At 43.3% G+C, this 17631-nt stretch overlaps 1 protein-coding gene across 3 annotated transcripts in view; it reads left to right on the top strand.

Annotated features, from left to right (window-relative positions):
• Window positions 1-362: 362 nt before the first annotated feature.
• The window catches only part of LOC149320195 (disintegrin and metalloproteinase domain-containing protein 21-like), a 44599-nt gene continuing 27330 nt past the window's right edge, over window positions 363-17631 (top strand). For 2 of the 3 annotated variants that reach the window (XM_089513121.1, XM_089513123.1), the window contains exons 1-9: window positions 363-525; window positions 2406-2488; window positions 4396-4457; window positions 5363-5441; window positions 8374-8450; window positions 9721-9907; window positions 12539-12607; window positions 14533-14604; window positions 15821-15990. In XM_089513121.1, coding sequence (XP_089369247.1) covers window positions 480-525; window positions 2406-2488; window positions 4396-4457; window positions 5363-5441; window positions 8374-8450; window positions 9721-9907; window positions 12539-12607; window positions 14533-14604; window positions 15821-15990 — 845 coding nt within the window. In that variant the 5' untranslated portion in view covers window positions 363-479. The remainder of the gene's footprint in view (window positions 526-2405; window positions 2489-4395; window positions 4458-5362; window positions 5442-8373; window positions 8451-9720; window positions 9908-12538; window positions 12608-14532; window positions 14605-15820; window positions 15991-17631) is intronic. The other variant, XM_089513122.1, reaches the window with a different exon arrangement.

Genomic DNA, 17631 nt, shown 5'->3' with positions numbered 1-17631 from the left:
GGGAGAAAGACGGGATATAAATGAAATAGATAGATAGATAGATAGATAGATAGATAGATAGATAGATAGGAAGCAGGCATTTAGGGGTGTTTGTGGGGCTGTGAGAATGAGGAGGAATGGCAGCTCTCAAACTTTGGTCCTCTGGGTGTTCCAGACTTCAGCTCCCAGAAGCCCCAGCCAGCTTGGCCCATGGTCTGGAATTCTGGGAGCTAAAGTCCAAAACACCTGGAGGACCAAAAAGGGATGTAAAATGGAGGCCGAGTGGACAGATAGTACCACAAAATGGCCGTCGGAATGTTGAGGCGCTCTGTGGGGCGGGACTTGAGGCCAAGGCAGCCACTCATGTCCAGACTTGGGCCTGATTGGCGGGAAGGCCAGTGGAATCAGAGCGGTTGGCAGTTGGCATCAAACAGGCAACAGGGAAGTTGCATGAGTCCTTGGCCCTCCATTTCGTTTCCTTTCGGCGCCGAGAGCAGGGAATGTCGGGCTCTGGAGCACCCCTCGCCCTGCTCCTCCTTGGCCTGGGTGCGTGGAAAGTGGGGTGAATGGCCAAGCCCTCTGCATATGCTCAGGAGCCTCTGGGTCCTTGGCAGTCATTGTCTTTCCTGGCAGAGAGGCAGTGGGCCCTGTTTTGGGTTCTAGTCCTAACTTGAAAGCAACTGTGTGAAGCTGAAGGCTTTGATGGCTGGCATCCATATTTCTGTGGGGGTTTTGGGCTATATGGCCATCTTCTAGAAGAGTTTATTCCTGATGTTTCGCCAGCATCTGTGGCTGGCATCTTCAGAGAATGCTGGCATGGAAGAGAGTGGGGTATATATACTGTTGGTTGAGAAGAAGCAGTATTACATGTTAATCTGTGTATTGTTCTGTTGCTGAATGGCAAGGCCTCCAGGTGTCCCTTTTCTTAATGATTCATTGTCTGCTGGGAAAACCCCTGACTCTGGGTGGTTTTCCTTTGCATTTTGCTGGGTCTTGACTTTGGTGTTCTTCAGGACTAGGAGCCAAACTGTGTTCACCTGCAGGATTTCTTCTTTCCTGTTGAAGTTATCCAGGTGTTTGGGGATTTCAATGGCTTCTCTGTACATTCTGACCTGATAGTTGTTGGCATCGTCCAGAATTTCAGTGTTATCAAATAGCATTTTATGCCCAGGATGGTTCATAATGTGTTCGGCTACTGCTGATTTTTCTGACAGCAGTGTCTCTCATGCTCCTTGATTCGTCTTTAGATGTTGCTTTTGGTGGCTCCTATGTAGACTTGTCCACAGCTGCACCGTATGCGGTCAACTCCTGCGGCCGCGAGAGGATCGCTCCCATCCTGAGCTGAGTTCAGCATTTGCTGGATTTTCTTGGTCAGTTTGTAAACCATTTGCAGGTTGTGCTTCCTCACTACTTTGCCTATTCTGTCTGTGACTCCTTTGATGTATGGTAAAAATACCTTCCCTTTGGGTGGCTGTTTGTCTTCACTTCTCTGGGCTTTTCTGGGTCTGGCAGCCCTTCTGATGTCTGAGCCGGAATAACCATTGGCCTGTAGAGTCCAGTCTCGCTGCTTCAATTCATCTATTTTTACCATCTCCGCACGTCCCTAAGGCTATGAAGGAGAGGTCTAGCTCTTCAAAATCATAGAATTATAAAGTTATAGGACTTTATCACAAGGAGGGAAATTGGGGGTTTAAAGAGTCAATATCCCAGGAAAATCTCGTGAATGATTTGTTGCTGGTTATTCCATTGTTAATTCCCAGGATAAGTGCTCTTTAATCGTGGCGTCATGTGAAAATCTTCACCGCAATCAATGGCGTGGTTCTCCTGGGATATTGACTTTTTAAACTCCTGATTTTCCACGTGTGATAAAGTCCATAGAGCTGGAAGGGAAAGGCAGCATGGCGTAGTGGTTTGAGCATAGGACTATGAGTGGGTCTACACTCTAGAAACAATGCATTTTGACACCACTTTAAGTGCTGTAGTTTAATCCCGTGGAATCCTGGGATCTGTAGTTTTGTTAAGGTCTTGAGGCTTCTCTGTCCAAGAATGCTGGTGCCTCACAAAACTACAAATCCCACAATTCTGGAGGATGGTACCACGGCAGTTAAAGTGGTGTCAAACTGCATTAAACCGATAGTGTAGATGCACCCTTCAGTTTGGGTGGCATGTTTTTCCAGACAAAAGCCTCCTTATGCTCACTTAGAAAGCACCAAGCAGCTATTTTGACGTCTTCTCTGCAAAAATAAGGGCTTAAGAAAAAAGGGCAAAAATAGTGGTGGGAAAACAAGTCATTTAGGAGCAGAGGACACTCTGCTGGGCATTTCCAAAGCACCATGCGCCGGGCCGTTCTGACTCAAAACACAACATATTTATTGCAAAAAGCTTTTACTTTTTTGCTTTTTTTTAAAAAAGAATACTTTTTGCAGGCTTTGTGGGAGCATCAAAATACCTTTACTTTGAAGTCATCGTGCCGAAGGAGTTCGGACCACAAACTGGCTTCCACTCCAAGGTAATATGGATTACCTACTTGGTCACTGATCAATATTCTTCCCAATCAAATGCCATGAAGCTTAAAAGAAAAATCTGAAGGAAAGTATAGCCTGTGCCAGTCTTCTCCAGGCTAATGCAGTCTCTCATAGGACCTTATCACACTAGCGAAATCCCACTGACAAACGGGATAATTTAAAGTAGATTTAAATTAGAAAAAATCCACAAATGCAGGAAGTTTATCACACAATAATTAAATAAATTGAAAATGAAGCGAACGCAAATGGCAGCTTTTTACTTTCAGGAAGTTCCAGAAGTAAAAAGCTGCCACTTTTGTCCCTTTTGCCTCTGCTTTATCTTCACCTTTTTTCTGGTCTGGCAAAACATCGTGCAATAAACCTTGTCCACAATAAACCATTTGCGGGGTTTTTCCCTCATTTAATTCTAATTTAAATCATGTTTCTTGCTAGTATGATAAGGTGCTTAGTGTAGTTAGACTACAAATCCCATCAACGCCAGTCCTGGAGCCTTGATAGTGATGGTAAGTGTAGTCTAAACAACTAGGGGCTGAAGTTGTAGAAAGACAATCCCAAGGCAAGATGGAAACTTTGATGGAGAGGGACGACACAGAGTCCAGAGGAAGGCAACCAAAATGGTGAAAGGTCTGGAAGCCATAAAGCAATATGAGGAGAGACTTAGGGAGATGGGTAGGTTTAGCCTGGGGAAAAGAAAGTTAATAGCCCTGTTTAAATATTTGAAGGGAGATCATAGTGAAGATGAAGCAAGCTTGTTTTCTGCTTCTCCAGAGATTGGGACATGGAGCAATAGATTCAAACTACAGGAAAAGAGATTCCACCTCAACATTTGGAAGAACTTCCTAGCAAAAAGTGGAAGATGCTGCTGCCTTGGAGGGTCATAGAATCATAGAATCCTAGAGTTGGAAGAGACCCCAAGGGCCATCAAATCCAACCCGAATACACAAAGTGCCCCCGACAGATGGCCATCCAGCCTCTGTTTAAAGACCTCCAAAGAAGGAGACTCCGCCACTTTCCAAGGGAGTGTCTTCCACTGGCAAACAGGTATTACTCTTAGGAAGCCTTTCCTAATGTTTAAGTGGGATCTCTTTTCCTGTAGCTTCCATCCCTTGTTCCGGGTCCTATTAGAAAGAAGGGTGGTGCAGTCTCCTTCTTTGGAGGTTTTTAAACAGAGGCTGGATGGCCATCTGTTGGGAATGCTTGGATTGCCTCTTCCTGCATGACAAAATGGGGTTTGATGGATGGCCCTTGGGGACTCTTCCAACTTTATGGAGTTTATCACATGAAGGAGATTGGGAGTTTATTCAGTGAATATCCTGTGTAATTGCGCACAACGATTTCACATGACGTTGCACAAAACCCACCATTAAAGTGGTTACAAAGGAGCATTAATGCACATCTTTTTACTTTTGGGATCTGAGTCACAATGCACTTCCAATATCACTTTATTTGTGCAATTGCACAAAGTGTGCAAATGTGATAATTATTTGCAGAATTACTCACCATTTTGGGAACTTCCCGAAAGTAAAAAGGTATCATTTTTGTCGACTTTCCATTTGCTTTATTTTCGTGTTATTGCTCTTTGGCACAAATGCATCTGGAAAACATCTCGCGTTTGTGGGGTTTTTCTACTTTTAAAATCTTGTTTCTGCGTCATGTGTGATAAGGCTCTATGATTCTATGATTTTATTATTCTGCTCTAGTTGGGACTAGCATTAGGATTTAGGCCCTTTTCTTCAACAAGCTAATCATGTATATGGGTGAGAAGAAGCAAATGAGTAAGAGAAAATCCCTGTCAAGACTTCTGAAGTAGCTCCTTCCTTTTTTATGTGAAGTCATAAGATGAACTGGTCCAGGTTTTAAGTAACAAGATCTTTCCTTTGGATCCTTTTAGAAAGAACTGTCTTATAAAGTAAGAATTGAAGGAGTTAACAGGATAGTTCACCTACGTCAAAAGTAAGTGGCTTCATGTCTTTGGGTTGTCTATGGGCCATGGAAGGAATTTGATGAATTCTATCTGGGGAGGAAAAAATGTGACACAGGATGCAAAAGACCCCTGACGCAAAGCCTGCCACCATTCCCTTGAAGCTCCTTGATGAGGTGAAGATCTTCAGGTGATTTTTGCACCAAGACCACATCAAAAGATGCCAAGAATTGGTCCAAACATACAAAAATCCCCTCTCATGCCCCCAAATCTGGTGCCCCCTCAAAAACACCTCTTTTTTGTAGCAGTTCTCGCCATTAGTCGGTGGGCAGCTTGAGGGCACACACACACACACACACACACACACACACACACAACACCTTGAAGGCACCAGATGCCTTCTGATCTTGGAAGCTAAGCAGGCTCACCCCTGGTTAGGACTTGGAAAGGAATCACCAAGGAATATCAGGTGCTGAAGGCTCCGTTTCAGAGGAAGGAACTGGTAAAACCCCTTCTGAGAATTTCTTCCCTAAGAAAACCCTATGAGATTCATGGGGAAATAAGTCAACAGACAATGACTGAAAGAGGCCCCCAAACCCTGAAGACTGTCTGATCTTGGAAGCTAAGCAGGGTCAGCAATGTTCATTACTTGGATAGGAGACTGCCAACGACCTGAAAGACACACACACTAAACAGGGCTAACAATAGCACTGAGGCCATTCGCTCTATTGGTTTGTGGCTTTTGGCTTTCTAGCATGTAAAAACCAGCAGTGGACGGAGGTCTTTGGCAGGTGACAGAGAAATATCAGCATAAGACATTTCCATTCACATTATCTTCCGCAGCGGAGCTTTGCTATAATCAGATCCTCATTCAGTAGAAGAGCATTTTGTTGGCGAATGAACCCTGCTTTTCTAATAGCACCTTTTCTACACGCAGGTCTTTTATATTTCGGAATATGCCTGTTTACTCTTTTGATCTGAAAGGAAACCGGCGGGAAGATCATCCCTATATAAAGGTACATTTTCTTCATAGCCTCAGGAAGATTAAAATGTCATAAAAACTGACGGCTTTCAAGGTTGTGCTTGAATTATTTAAAAAATTCAAATGTAGTCAATTATTCAACTTGGCCCAACATATATGGTTAGGGCTGCTTTTTAACCCCTTATTCTTTAATGGTGAGCAGATTTTTGTAATACAGCAGTAAGAAGATCCTTTTCTTTTCTTTTCTAGCAGATATTATTCTGGTGAAAAATAGGTGCTAGGTAAACCTTTCCTAACTAGGAATGGAAAAAATACAGTCAGCCCTCCACTTTTTTTAAATCCAAGGATTAAAGCATCCACGGTTTGCCATTTTATACATATATGGGACACCATTTTACTATGCCATTGTATTTAATGGGACTTGAGCATCCACAGATTTTGGTACCTATGGAGGGTCCTGGAGCCAAACCTCAGCAGATACCAAGGGCCCATTGAACTAGGAATTATTCATTCCCAGATGGGAAAATGGGTTTGTTCACTCCAAGGGGAACAGATGGAAAGCCCTGTTAGGAAAAGAATACACCAGTCAGAATTTTGTACAATGTTCCTGCTATTTGACACGTGGAAGGGTTTTTTTTTGTTTGTTTGTTTGGGGAGTTGGCGCCACAAAAACCAAACAAACCTTCTTCTCTTTTTTTTTGCACAGAAAAACCAATGTGCAGAAAACATTGGTTGAGATCCTGTATCAAAAAGCATACATGGGTCACATAGCTTCTTTTTCATAGCTACATCTCCTGATACAAAGAGATCTTGTAACATCTTTGAGACTAACTGTGTGAAAGAACAAAAATCCATCCGTGATACTTTTATTGGCCGACTGAAATTGGACAATAAGGGTATCACTAGTGTTTTTTTCTTTGGATTTCTTAAATGGCCAACACAGCTACTCCGGCATGTTTTCTGTGTGAAAGAACATGTAGCATAAGTTTTTATAGATTTCCTCAGATGCATGGCGTGAACTAGGCCTATTATAACACTGGTCAACACTCCACCTCAGAAGGATGCTCTTAGCCGGTTTGTTACATCTCCTTTCTGGTTCCCAGCCTGCATGGACCATGTCCCAAAACTCTCTCCGCCATTCATATGGTCACCCAACCACCCTGGCCTTAGGCAACATCTTTCCTCCTGCCTTTGTCCCTCAAAGACCATATTTAAAACTCAACATGTCACCTCATCACCAGACCCACAAGTTTTGCATTTCCATAGCTATTCATATGCTTTGGTTATAAAGGTCCTCCCTGGGCAGCAGTCCACTCCATGCAACTCAAGAAGTAGACCAAGTCTACTAAACCTTATGCTTCAACGTCTTCTGCACAGTCAGTCTCAAAGGTGCTACGAGATCCTTTTTCATACATCTCCTGATGTTAGCCGCCCCTAAAAAAACTCACCTTGTAAGCATGGCAGCCCCCTCCCAATATAGCTATTGCCATGTTGTTAGAGAGCAAGGTGTGAGCAGAGATTTTCTAGTCGCTGGTCATGCTGAGACAGGGCTCCTTAAAAGATCCCTGCAGATCACACCCTTACAACATGTTCAGCTACAAGAAAATAGTCGGATGCATCTGCCCCGCACATCCTCTCACTCTCTGACAACACGAAATGTGCTGGGGAGTGGGCTATGCAACTTACAAGGTGAAATTGGGTGTGGATGTTGGTTGTTGGTTGTTGCATGGTCAGAACATAATCCTGACTTACCTGATGTCCATGGAAGCAAACTGTGATGATGAAAATGCTATTTGTTCAAAAAGGTTCTCCTGACCCTAAAATGTTGGTGTTGGGGAGATGTGGTGAAAATTTTCCCCACATCCCCCAGAGGGTGTTTGAGGGCATTTGTGCATAAAGGTATGCCATTTGGGAGTCATGCAGCCCTTCGCACTTTCCCAGGGAGCCTAATTCACCCCCTGCCCTTTGACAGTTGCCCAGCCCTGATTTAATGGATCTGCTAGGATGTGCGATACCTGACTAATATGTGTGAAAGGGATTTAGGAGTCCAAGCAGATTACAAGCTGAATGTAAGTCAACAGTGCAATGCAGAAACTAAAAAGGCCAATGCAATTTTAGGCTGCATCAATGAAAGTATAGTGTCTAGATCAAGGGAAGTAATAGTGCCACTCTATTCTGCTTTGGTCAGGCCCCACCCGGAATATCGTGTCCAGTTCTGGGCACCACAATTCAAAAAGGATGTGGAGAAACTGGAGTGTGTCTAAGGAGGGTGACTAAAATGGTGAAGGGTCTGGAAACCATAAAGCCCTATGAGGAATGACTTAGGGAGCTGGGGATGTTTAGCCTGGAGAAAAGAAGGTTAAGAGGTGATATGACAGCCCTGTTTAAGTATTTGAAGGGATGTCATGTTGAGGAGGGAGCAAGCTTGCTTTCTACTGCTCCAGAGAACAGGACCCAGAACAATAGATGCAAGCTCCAGGAAAAGAGATTCTGCCTCAACATTAGGACGAACTTCCTGAGAGTAAGGGCTGTTTGACAGTGGAACACACTCCTTCCTTGGAGAGTGATGGAGTCTCCTTCCTTGGAGGTCTTTAAACAGAGGCTGGATGGCCATCTGTCAATGGGGATGCTTTGATTGAGAGTTCCTGCATGGCAGAATGGGATTGGACTGGATGGCCCTTCCTGGGGTCTCTTTCAACTCTAGGATTCTATGATTCTATGCTCCAGTTGAAGACTTCCAACAAGGTTCATGCTGTTATGTTTCCTTTATTCAGAGTTCAAAACCCCAGTACATCACTTCTGCCCCTGAACAACTTGCAAGTTCTAGACTTAGGTTTTTGTGTATCTTTAGCAAACGTTCACCTCTGCATAGCTATTTTGGGTTTTATTGCTTTCTCTGACTCAGTGATATCCTAATCTATTCTATTCTGAAGCAGATTTATTTTCTTTTAAATAAAACCTTGCAGGTTGACTGCTATTATAGAGGATATGTGGAAGATGCCTCGGACTCTGACGTGGTCCTCTCTACCTGCACCGGGCTTTGGTAATGGCTGCGGACTAGGAGCAACCACTGAAACCCGTCCTTTCTTCCCTTCTTAATGTCAGGCCTCAGCAACAGGCTTTTGTTTATTATTTTAATATCCTGCTTTCATGCTGGTATTGGACCCAGGACAGCTCAAATCCTATTAAAAGCAATGTAGAGTTTAAACATTTGATGATGATGATGATGATGATGATGATGATGATGATGATGACAACAGTTAACAACAACAACAAAGTTTTGTGCGACACTTATCAGGGAGTTTTGGGGCCAAAACAAACTACAGATCCCAGAATTCCATAGCATGGAGCCATGGCAAGTAAAGTGGTGCCAACCTGGATTATTTCTACAGTGTAGATGCAGCCCAAGTTATGTTTATTGACTAACTTTTGCTGCTTGTACAGGTTGCGTCTCCCTTATCGGGAATCCCAAAATCCGAAATATTCCAAAAAGCAAAAACATTTTTTTCAGGAGTGGCTGAGATAGGGACAAAACCTTTGCTTTCTGATGGTCCAGTTGTGTACCCAAACTTTGTTTCGTGCACAATATTTATTTTTAAAATTGTATAACATCTACCCTCTGGCTATGTGTATAATGTTTATAGGAAACATACATGAATTTTGTTTTTAGGCTTGGGTCCTGTCTCCAAGTTATCTCAGCATGTATAATGTATATTATATTATATTATATTATATTATATTATATTATACTATATTATATGATATGATATTATTCACTTATCTCTCCATATTTGCTAGGGTTAGGGGCACAAGACTCCTGTGAATATGGAAAAAACGCACATAACAAAAACACCATGTTTTTATCTGAGAGGACACCTCTCTAGGAATCTCTAGGTCCTCCAGGGCAACTCTGTGGTCAACGTCCGACAGACACTGACCATAGAAATTGCACTGGAGGAGCTATAAATTCCTAGTGGAGTGTTCTCTCTAGGAATCTCTATGTCTTTCAGTATAACTTTCAATAAAAGTTGACCATAGAGTTGTGCTGGAGGATCTAGAGATTCCTACAGAGAACATATTAATCAAATCCATGAATAATCAAAGCTGCAAATATCAAAGCCACAAATATGGAAGGATGAGTGTATAGGTATTCTCACATAAAAATAAAATAAAATAAAATCCAAAATCTAAACCATGTCTGGTCCCTGGCATTTTGGATAAGGGAACTCAACCTGTCCATATCCTGTTCACCATCATGTATTTCATTCTTTGTATACCTGCAACTAATTGTCTTCTGCAACGTTTCCCTCCAGGGGATATATACAGATTGAAGGTCTGAAGTACGAAATCCAACCTGTACAGAATTCGCCTGCATTTCATCACCTTATTTATCGGACGGAGCGACAGCAGCAGGAACCCTGTAGGGCAATGCCTGAGGAACAAGATGAGCTGGCGAATAATGAAATTCAGCTGAGAGGAGCAGGGGAGCCCAGGCATGTGGTAGGTTTGGGGGACACAGTGGGTCCTTCTGGGTCAGAGGTGGGCAAAATGTGGTATTTGGGATCTCAAAATGAGGCCCCTGAAGCCTTCCTCTGAAGTGCCTTGGATGAAGGAATAGAGGGCCTGCTTATCAAATTTGCAGATGATGCATAGATATAGGATGGGGGACACCTGGCTTAAGGAGATTATATGTGTGAAAGGGATTTAAGAGTCCTAGTAGACCAAAGGTTGAACATGAGTCAACAGTGTGTGATGCAGCAGCTAAAAAGGCCAATGCAGTTCTAGGTTGAATCAATAAAAGTCTAGATCAAGGGAAGTCATAGTCTATTCTGCTCTGGTCAGGCCCCACTTGGAATCCTGTGTCCAGTTCTGAGCACCACAATTCAAAATGGATGCTGAGAAACTGGAGTGTGTCCAAAAGAGGTCCACCAAAATTAGGGTTGCCATAATTTGCTACCACCAAACCAGGACAAACGTAGAAAAAATGTAGGACAAACTGTAGGACATTCGAGAAGAATGGAGGACACAACCAACCAGAAACCAAAAACATTAATTATTTTCTTTAAAAAGGCACACAACAGTAGAATTCAAAGATATCAAGATGTCATACCTGTGAGACTGATGCATCTCAGGAAGTGGACTTGTCTAGGAAAGCTCATGCTGCCAACTAGTTGCTGCCGCTTGAGCCTGGAGGAGGCCTTGTCATGGCGGCCTCCTTTTTGGGGGCCCGGCTGGCCGTCCAGGCCCCAAGCGGCTCTGCCGCGGCCGGAGGAGGCCACGGCCAGGGCCCCGAGCGTGGCATTGCCTCCATTACAAAAGGAGAGGGAGTATGGAGCCCTGTGCGGCTGCTCCCCCGGGAAATTAGTTCAAGTGGGATGGGACCGTGCCAAGCCCTCAAAGCCCGGGATAGTCCCGCTTGTTCCCAGGATATGGCAACCCTAACCAAAATGGTGAAGGGTCTGGAAACCATGCCCCCTATGAGGACAGACTTAGGGAGCTGGGGATGTTTAGCCTGGAGAAGAAAAGGTTAAGAGGTGATATGATGGCCCTGTTTAAGTATTTGAAAGGAAGTCATATTGAGGAGGGAGCAAGCTTGTTTTCTACTGCTCCAGAGACTAGAACAGAGAACAATGGATGCAAGCTCCAGGAAAAGAGATTCCGCCTCAACATTCGGAGGAACTTCCTGACAGTAAGGGCTGTTCGATAGTGGAACACACTCCTTCCTCAGAGAGTGATGGAGCCTCCCTCCTTGGAGGTCTTTAAACAGCGGCTGGATGGCCATCTGTCACAGGGGATGCTTTGATTGAGAGTTCCTGCATGGCAGAAGGGCGTTGGACTGGATGGCCCTTGAGGTCTCTTCCAACTCTATGATTCTATGATTCTATTCTATGATAATATCATCCAAAATCGAACAAACAGTGATACCTTTATTGGGACAACCCAATGCAAAATAAAAATGCATGTTGCAAGCTTTCAAAGCCTGTGAAGCTTTGAAAGCTTGCAGCATGTATTTTTTTGCATTCGGTTGGTCCAATAAAGGTGTCACCATTTGGGGATTTTGGATGTTATTGTACATTGAACGGTCCTGTGCTGATATATATAAATGTAATAATAAGTAAGACCAGTGGGATCTTCTTTATTAATAATGATTGGGAGGATTTTAAATAATTTAATACTGTTTAATGAAGAAATCATTGTTCATCTAGTTTTAAATCTGTTTTACATATATGTAGCTAATATTTAAGCATCCTTTCAAACTGAATATTTATTTATTTATGGTATTTCTACCCCGCCCTTCAGCCCTAAAGGCTCTCTCTCAATAGTAATAGCAATAGCATCTATATTTCTTTACTGCTTATCAGTGAACTCAGCATTCCCTAAGTGGTTTACAATCTATAAACTAATTGCCCCCAACAAGCTGGATACTCATTTTACCAATCTACAAAAGGATGGAAGGCTGAGTCGACCTTGGAGCCTTGTTTGGGATCGAACTCACAGCCTTGCGGCTGCAGGACCACCATTTAACCTCTGCACAAAACAACAAGAGGAGAAGTACAGCTTTCAAGCCTTTGGCCAACTGGAAAAGGATGGGGAAGATATAACCAATATTCAGTCAACCAGATGTACTTGACCATTGCTTTCCTCTGAGGCTGATAGAGTGTGACTTGCCCAGGGTCACCCACTGGGTTTCCATGGCTGAGCCAGGATTCAAACCCTGGTCTCCAGAGTCACAGCCTGATCTTCAACCTCTGTGCCATCCTGGGTCTTGTGGGCAACCTGCGGACCTCTGAAGGTCATTGGGTTTTTTAAAGTATTTGTTAACATTTTGATAGTTTTAATTGTATTTTATTCATTTAATGTGTAACTTGTTTTAATATTGGAATAATTTAATTCTTCAGTGTACTATCTGTGTATGCTTTTAATTGCCCTGTTTTTTAATGTGAGCTGCCCTGAATCCCAGTTTTGGGGAAAGGACAGGATATAATATAATAGTAATAACAACAATAATAATACCTGCTGCATCTCCCGGCCATTTGGCTTTCTTGGCTGGCGGTACAATGTCTCCCGTTCTACATTACTTTGCCCCTATCCTTCCCATCTGTGCCCTAAGCTGTCTACTTTTCGTTTCAGACAGAGTTCCCTGGAGCTCGTTCAGTGTCCAGATATCTAGCGTATTTTGCTGTTTCTGGCCATTCATTGGTAAGTTATGACAGCCTGCGCTGTTTGTTGTAATCGCTACCTATTCATAGGTGTCTGGCTATTTTATGGTTTGTTCTTCCTTACTAAAGTCTACCTGCTGTTGTAAGCTTAAGAGTGGAAAGGTGACTTCCAGCTCAGAGCGCTAGCAATTAAGTTCAATCTAAAGTGATTCCTCCTAAACGTTAGGAAGAACAGCCGGATGTTAAGAGCTATCCAATAGTGAAAGGTAATGCCTTGGAGGATGGTGGAGTCTCCTTCTTTGGACCTTTTAAAACAGAGGCTGGATGGCCATCTGACACAGGGAGGGCTTGGATGGAGTGTTCCTGCATGGCAGAAAGGGATGGATTCCAGCTCTATGGTTCTATGATTCTAATGGTCCTCAATGAATGAGAGCTTCCATAAGTTAATATACTGTAGGGCCTCCACATTTGATGGCTTAGGGATGCAGGACCCCCACGAAAATGGAAAAACCACAAATAAAAACCCACTTTTTTTAACCTGAGAGAACACCTCTTTAGGAATCTCTGGGTCCTCCAGTGCAACTCTATGATGAACATCTGCTGGAAGGTTACCATAAAATTGTGCTGGAAGACCTACAAATGCAAGAGAAGAGTTCTCTCTAGGACTGCCTAGATCAGAGGTTCTCAACTTTTGATCCTCCGGCTGTTTTGGACTTCAGCACCCAGAAGTCTTTGCCAGCAGCGCCAATGATGAGGGAATCTGGGAACTGAAATCAAAAACATTTGGAGGACCAAAGGTTGAGAGCCACTGCTCTAGATCCTCCTGTCAATTTCTGGTGAAAGTTGGCCAGAAGATCGCACTGGAAGACCTAGACATTCCTAGAGAGAACATAGTCATTAAATCCACACAAATCAAATCCGCAAAAGTCAAAGCCCCAAATGCTGAGGGATGATTATATTTATGTGGTGCAAATCTTGTTACTTTTCTTGATAATCCCACTTACGGAGCCACAGCTTCTCTCTGGAACGTTTGCAGTACAATTGGTTTTGACAGTTCGGAAGATCACCAGTCTCTTCAGTTCAGATTCCCTCTCTGCTGCCTTTCTTTTTCCAGCCTCCAGCAGAAAAGAAACCATCTAATCCAACCCCTCAAATCGTGGTCCTTCTCATAGATGCAATCCAAACCATGCAAAACCAAACTTGGCCAAAGTCTGCATGCTTTTAACCTATGTTAAGACCTATGTTCCAGGGCTGGAAAGAGAAAACCTATACTTTTGGATAGTTTGAAAGTCAGAATATCTTAATGCTTTGGCTATGCCGGAAAATGTATTTTACATCAGTCAACCTACAGGAAATGTATTTCTGAAAATATAGTCATCTTATGTTAATGTATATTCCTAGCCTATGTTCCTAGCCAGCTGAAATCGGGTTCATTAGTCCCAGCCAAAGTAGAGCTGTTCAGTCAATTGTTGAAGGGTGACACAACATGTGAGTAAATCCAGTTGATCCAATGGTTCCAGCCTAGTTGGGATTAACAAAAGGATTAAATCCCATATTTTAGTGGAAAGGTTTTCATGTTGTTGTTGTTCCTCCTCCTTCTCTTCCTCCTCCTTCCTTCCTTTGTAATTATACACTCGTCCTTCCCCATTTGCAGCTTTGACTTTTGCAGATTTGATTATTCACAGATTCTATCAATATATTCTCTATAGGAATATCTAGGTCCCCCAGTGCAACTCTGTGGTTCGCTTTAACCAAAGGTCACACTGAAGGACCCAGAGATTCCTAGAGAGAACACTCTCCTAGGCATTTGTGGTTCCTCCAGAGCAATTCTGTGGCCAGTGCCTGGCAGATGTGGACCAGAGAGTTGCACTGGAGGACCTAGATCTTTCTCCTAGGGTACATAGCAAGCAATTGCATGAGCTAATATTCTAAGGTCTGCTCCTTCTCTCTCTTTCTCTTGTTCAGTTTCAGCGAGAAGAGCAAAATGCAACCCGAGTGATCCTGGTGATCCTTCAGGTCTTTTCCATCCTTCATAACGTACGTATGCTGATTGCAGCTATTCTGGCTCACAGCCTAGGTTGGAGACTGCCATCCTAGGGTAAAGGACACGTTGCATGAAAACAGGCATCAAAAAGTCAGGTCCTTGAGGATGATTTGTTTGTCCTTAAAGGAGCTGAACCTGCAATTCAATGGGGAAAGACATCTTTGTTAGCTGCCTTCGATCTGACCTCAACTCCAGGTGACCCTGTGAAGGAGATGTCTCCAAGCTCCTCTCGCCTTTCCTTCTCTGCTCAGGTCCTGCAGGCTCAAACCCATGGTCTCCCTGATCCAGTCTCTCCATCTGGCCTGGGATCTCCCTCTCTCTCTACTTCCCTCCACCTTTCCTAGGATTATTGTTTTCTCCAATGAGTCCTGCCTTCTCATGATGTGGCCAAAGCAGGACAGCCTCAGCTTGATCAACTTGGTTTCCAGGGAGAGTTCAGGCTTGTTCTGTTCTAGAACTCCTTGGTTTATCTTTTTGGCCATCTTCAATATCCTCAGCCCTTTTCTCCAGACCCACATCTCCAGTGAATTGATTTTCTTCTTATCTGCTTTCTTCACTGTCCAGCTCTTGTATCTGTACATAGTGATGGGGAATACAGTGGCTTGGACGATGCTAGCTTTGGTGTTAACCTGTATACCTTTTACACTTTAGGGTTTTGTCTAGTTCTATCAGAGCTGCCCTTCCCATCCCTCAGTCCATACTTGCATAAAAATGTATGAGATCTCCAACTAAGTTTCAAGATCATTCTGCAGCAAAACAAGAAATGCAAAACGTTTCTTTGCTTCCAAACTGCAGAATGAAAGCAGTTTGTCACGGCTTTAACTGCCACTTTAACTGCTATGGAATTCTGGGAACTGTAGTTTTGTGGGACATTTAGCCTTCTCTGTCAGAACGCTCTGGTGCCACAATAAACTCCAATTTCCAGGATCCCATAACATTGAGCCATGGCAGTTAAAGTGGCATCAACCTGAATTCTTTCTGCAGTGCAAATACAACCTCCCTGTCTCTCTTCTTTATGGTTTTTTTTTTTTTTGTAATCATACTATAAAATTCAATAATATTTCTAAAGACAGTAAGAACAATACAGTTTGGCTCCCCATTTGAAAACTCAAACTTTACAGAAGAGCAGACAAACACTTTAAACTATGGCATAGGTTACAAATTCAGTTACATTACATCAGCAAATGATTTCTTGTTCTCTATTTTCAGATATATGAAGACATCGGTCTTAACATTGTTTTGACAGGAATAGAGTTATGGACAGAGCGAGATTATCTGATAATTGGTGATAAACCCAGTGAAACTCTGGATATGTTTTACAACTATGTTTATGCTCAGCTTTGGCATCAAGCTGGTTTTGACCATGCCGCTTTATTCACGTGAGTCTCTCCTATTTTCGTATTTGCTGAAACTTCCTGGCTTTTCTGTTCTCCCTGCTGTTGCTAGTAGGAATATTGGGCCTTTTCCTCAAAGAAAGACCAGCTCTACAATTGGAGTGTGAGGAATGCTGGTAAATATGTATTTCCTTGATGAGAGAGGGAGTCTCATAATCAAAATTCACCCATCAAGAAAATGGTCAACCTGCCCTGTAAGGATTTTTTGCATTTCAGCACATCTTTGAGCAAAATTGGTTTTGCACAAAAACTGCCAAGGTCCTTCCTGGGCACCAGTTCACTCCATGCACCTTGAGAAGTAGACAAAAGTTTCCGCTGCCAGTTCTTTCACCCAGGTCCAAAACACCCAGCAGAAATAATCCGGTCTGAGACCGCTTTAACTGCCCTGGCCCAATGCTAGGGAATTCTGGGGACTGTAGTTTCGTGAGACATTTGGCCTTCTCATTCAGAGAGCGCTGTTGCTACAATACACTACAATTCGCAGCATTCCCTAGCACTGAGCCAGGGCAGTTAAAGAGGTCTCAAACTGAATGATTTCTGCAGTGTGTTTTGGACCTGTACCTTACCTATCTACCAGGAGACAGCAGCTGGCAGTTTCCATGTCAGCGGAGTGGTGTATTTACTCTGGTTTTCAGTCAAAATTTAAAGGAGCTATCCAAGGTTTTGAAATCATTCTGGAAACAAGGTTTAGTGCAGTGGTTCTCAACCTTCCTAATGCTGTGACCCTTTAATACATTTCCTCTTGTTGTGGTGACCCCCCAAATTATTTTCATCTCGGTTCCTAAGACCATTGGAAATATGTGTTTTCTGATGGTCTTAGGCGACCCCTGTGAAAGGGTCGTTTGCCCCCAAAGGGGTTGCAACCCACAGGTTGAGAACCGCTGGTTTAGTGGGTTGCACAACCCACTTTTTTAGGGCCACCTGGCCAGCTAAGAGTCATGAGAAATGCTGATAAATGTTGTGCCGCAATCAAGATATGGAGAGTCAGCATGGTATTGTGCTTTGAGTGGCTACAATTCTGGAGACCAGGATTCAAATCCCCGCTGGGCCATGGAAACCCACTTCTGAAGAAATCATGCTAGGAACATCCTGTAATATGGTCACCTTAGCATTGCCAGAAGTTGGAAACTACTTGAAGGCACACAAAAACTGATAGGTTTCTGAATCCATTATGGCTTTGGATGTGCATATATGCCCCCATATATGTTTGTGCCTGTATTTTTTCCACATTTAAATCAGATGTAGACAATTGCAATGGAGTTGATGGCTGTGTCCACCCCGTCCATCCTGACCATACACACCTGACCACCCTCTCAAAATCCCTCCTCTTTCAGTTGTGTATCAGCAAAGGTTGGAAATGACTTGAAGGTGCACAACAGCAGATCAAGGTATGGCACAGGCCTGCTGGGAAGCATACTCCGAAACACAAACATTTTATTGGAGTGATCCATAGTGCTGAACCTGTTTTGAGGACAGGGTCCAGGACTTGACAAAGTCCCTGCATAAGCTGGGTACAATAACATCCAAAATCCACAAAACAGTGATAACCTTTGTTGGGCCGACCAAATAAAAAGAAGCCAGTGGAGCTTTGAAAGCTTATGACATGTACAGTCGTCCCTCCTTTCT

This window comes from Sceloporus occidentalis, unplaced genomic scaffold (genome assembly GCF_023333645.1).
Source record: "Sceloporus occidentalis isolate IW3139 unplaced genomic scaffold, rSceOcc1.0.p SCAF_2, whole genome shotgun sequence".
NCBI classification, from domain to species: Eukaryota; Metazoa; Chordata; class Lepidosauria; order Squamata; family Phrynosomatidae; genus Sceloporus; species Sceloporus occidentalis.
The sequence above is the reverse complement of the archived record's forward strand: the minus strand, read 5'-3'. Positions and strand labels throughout refer to the sequence as shown.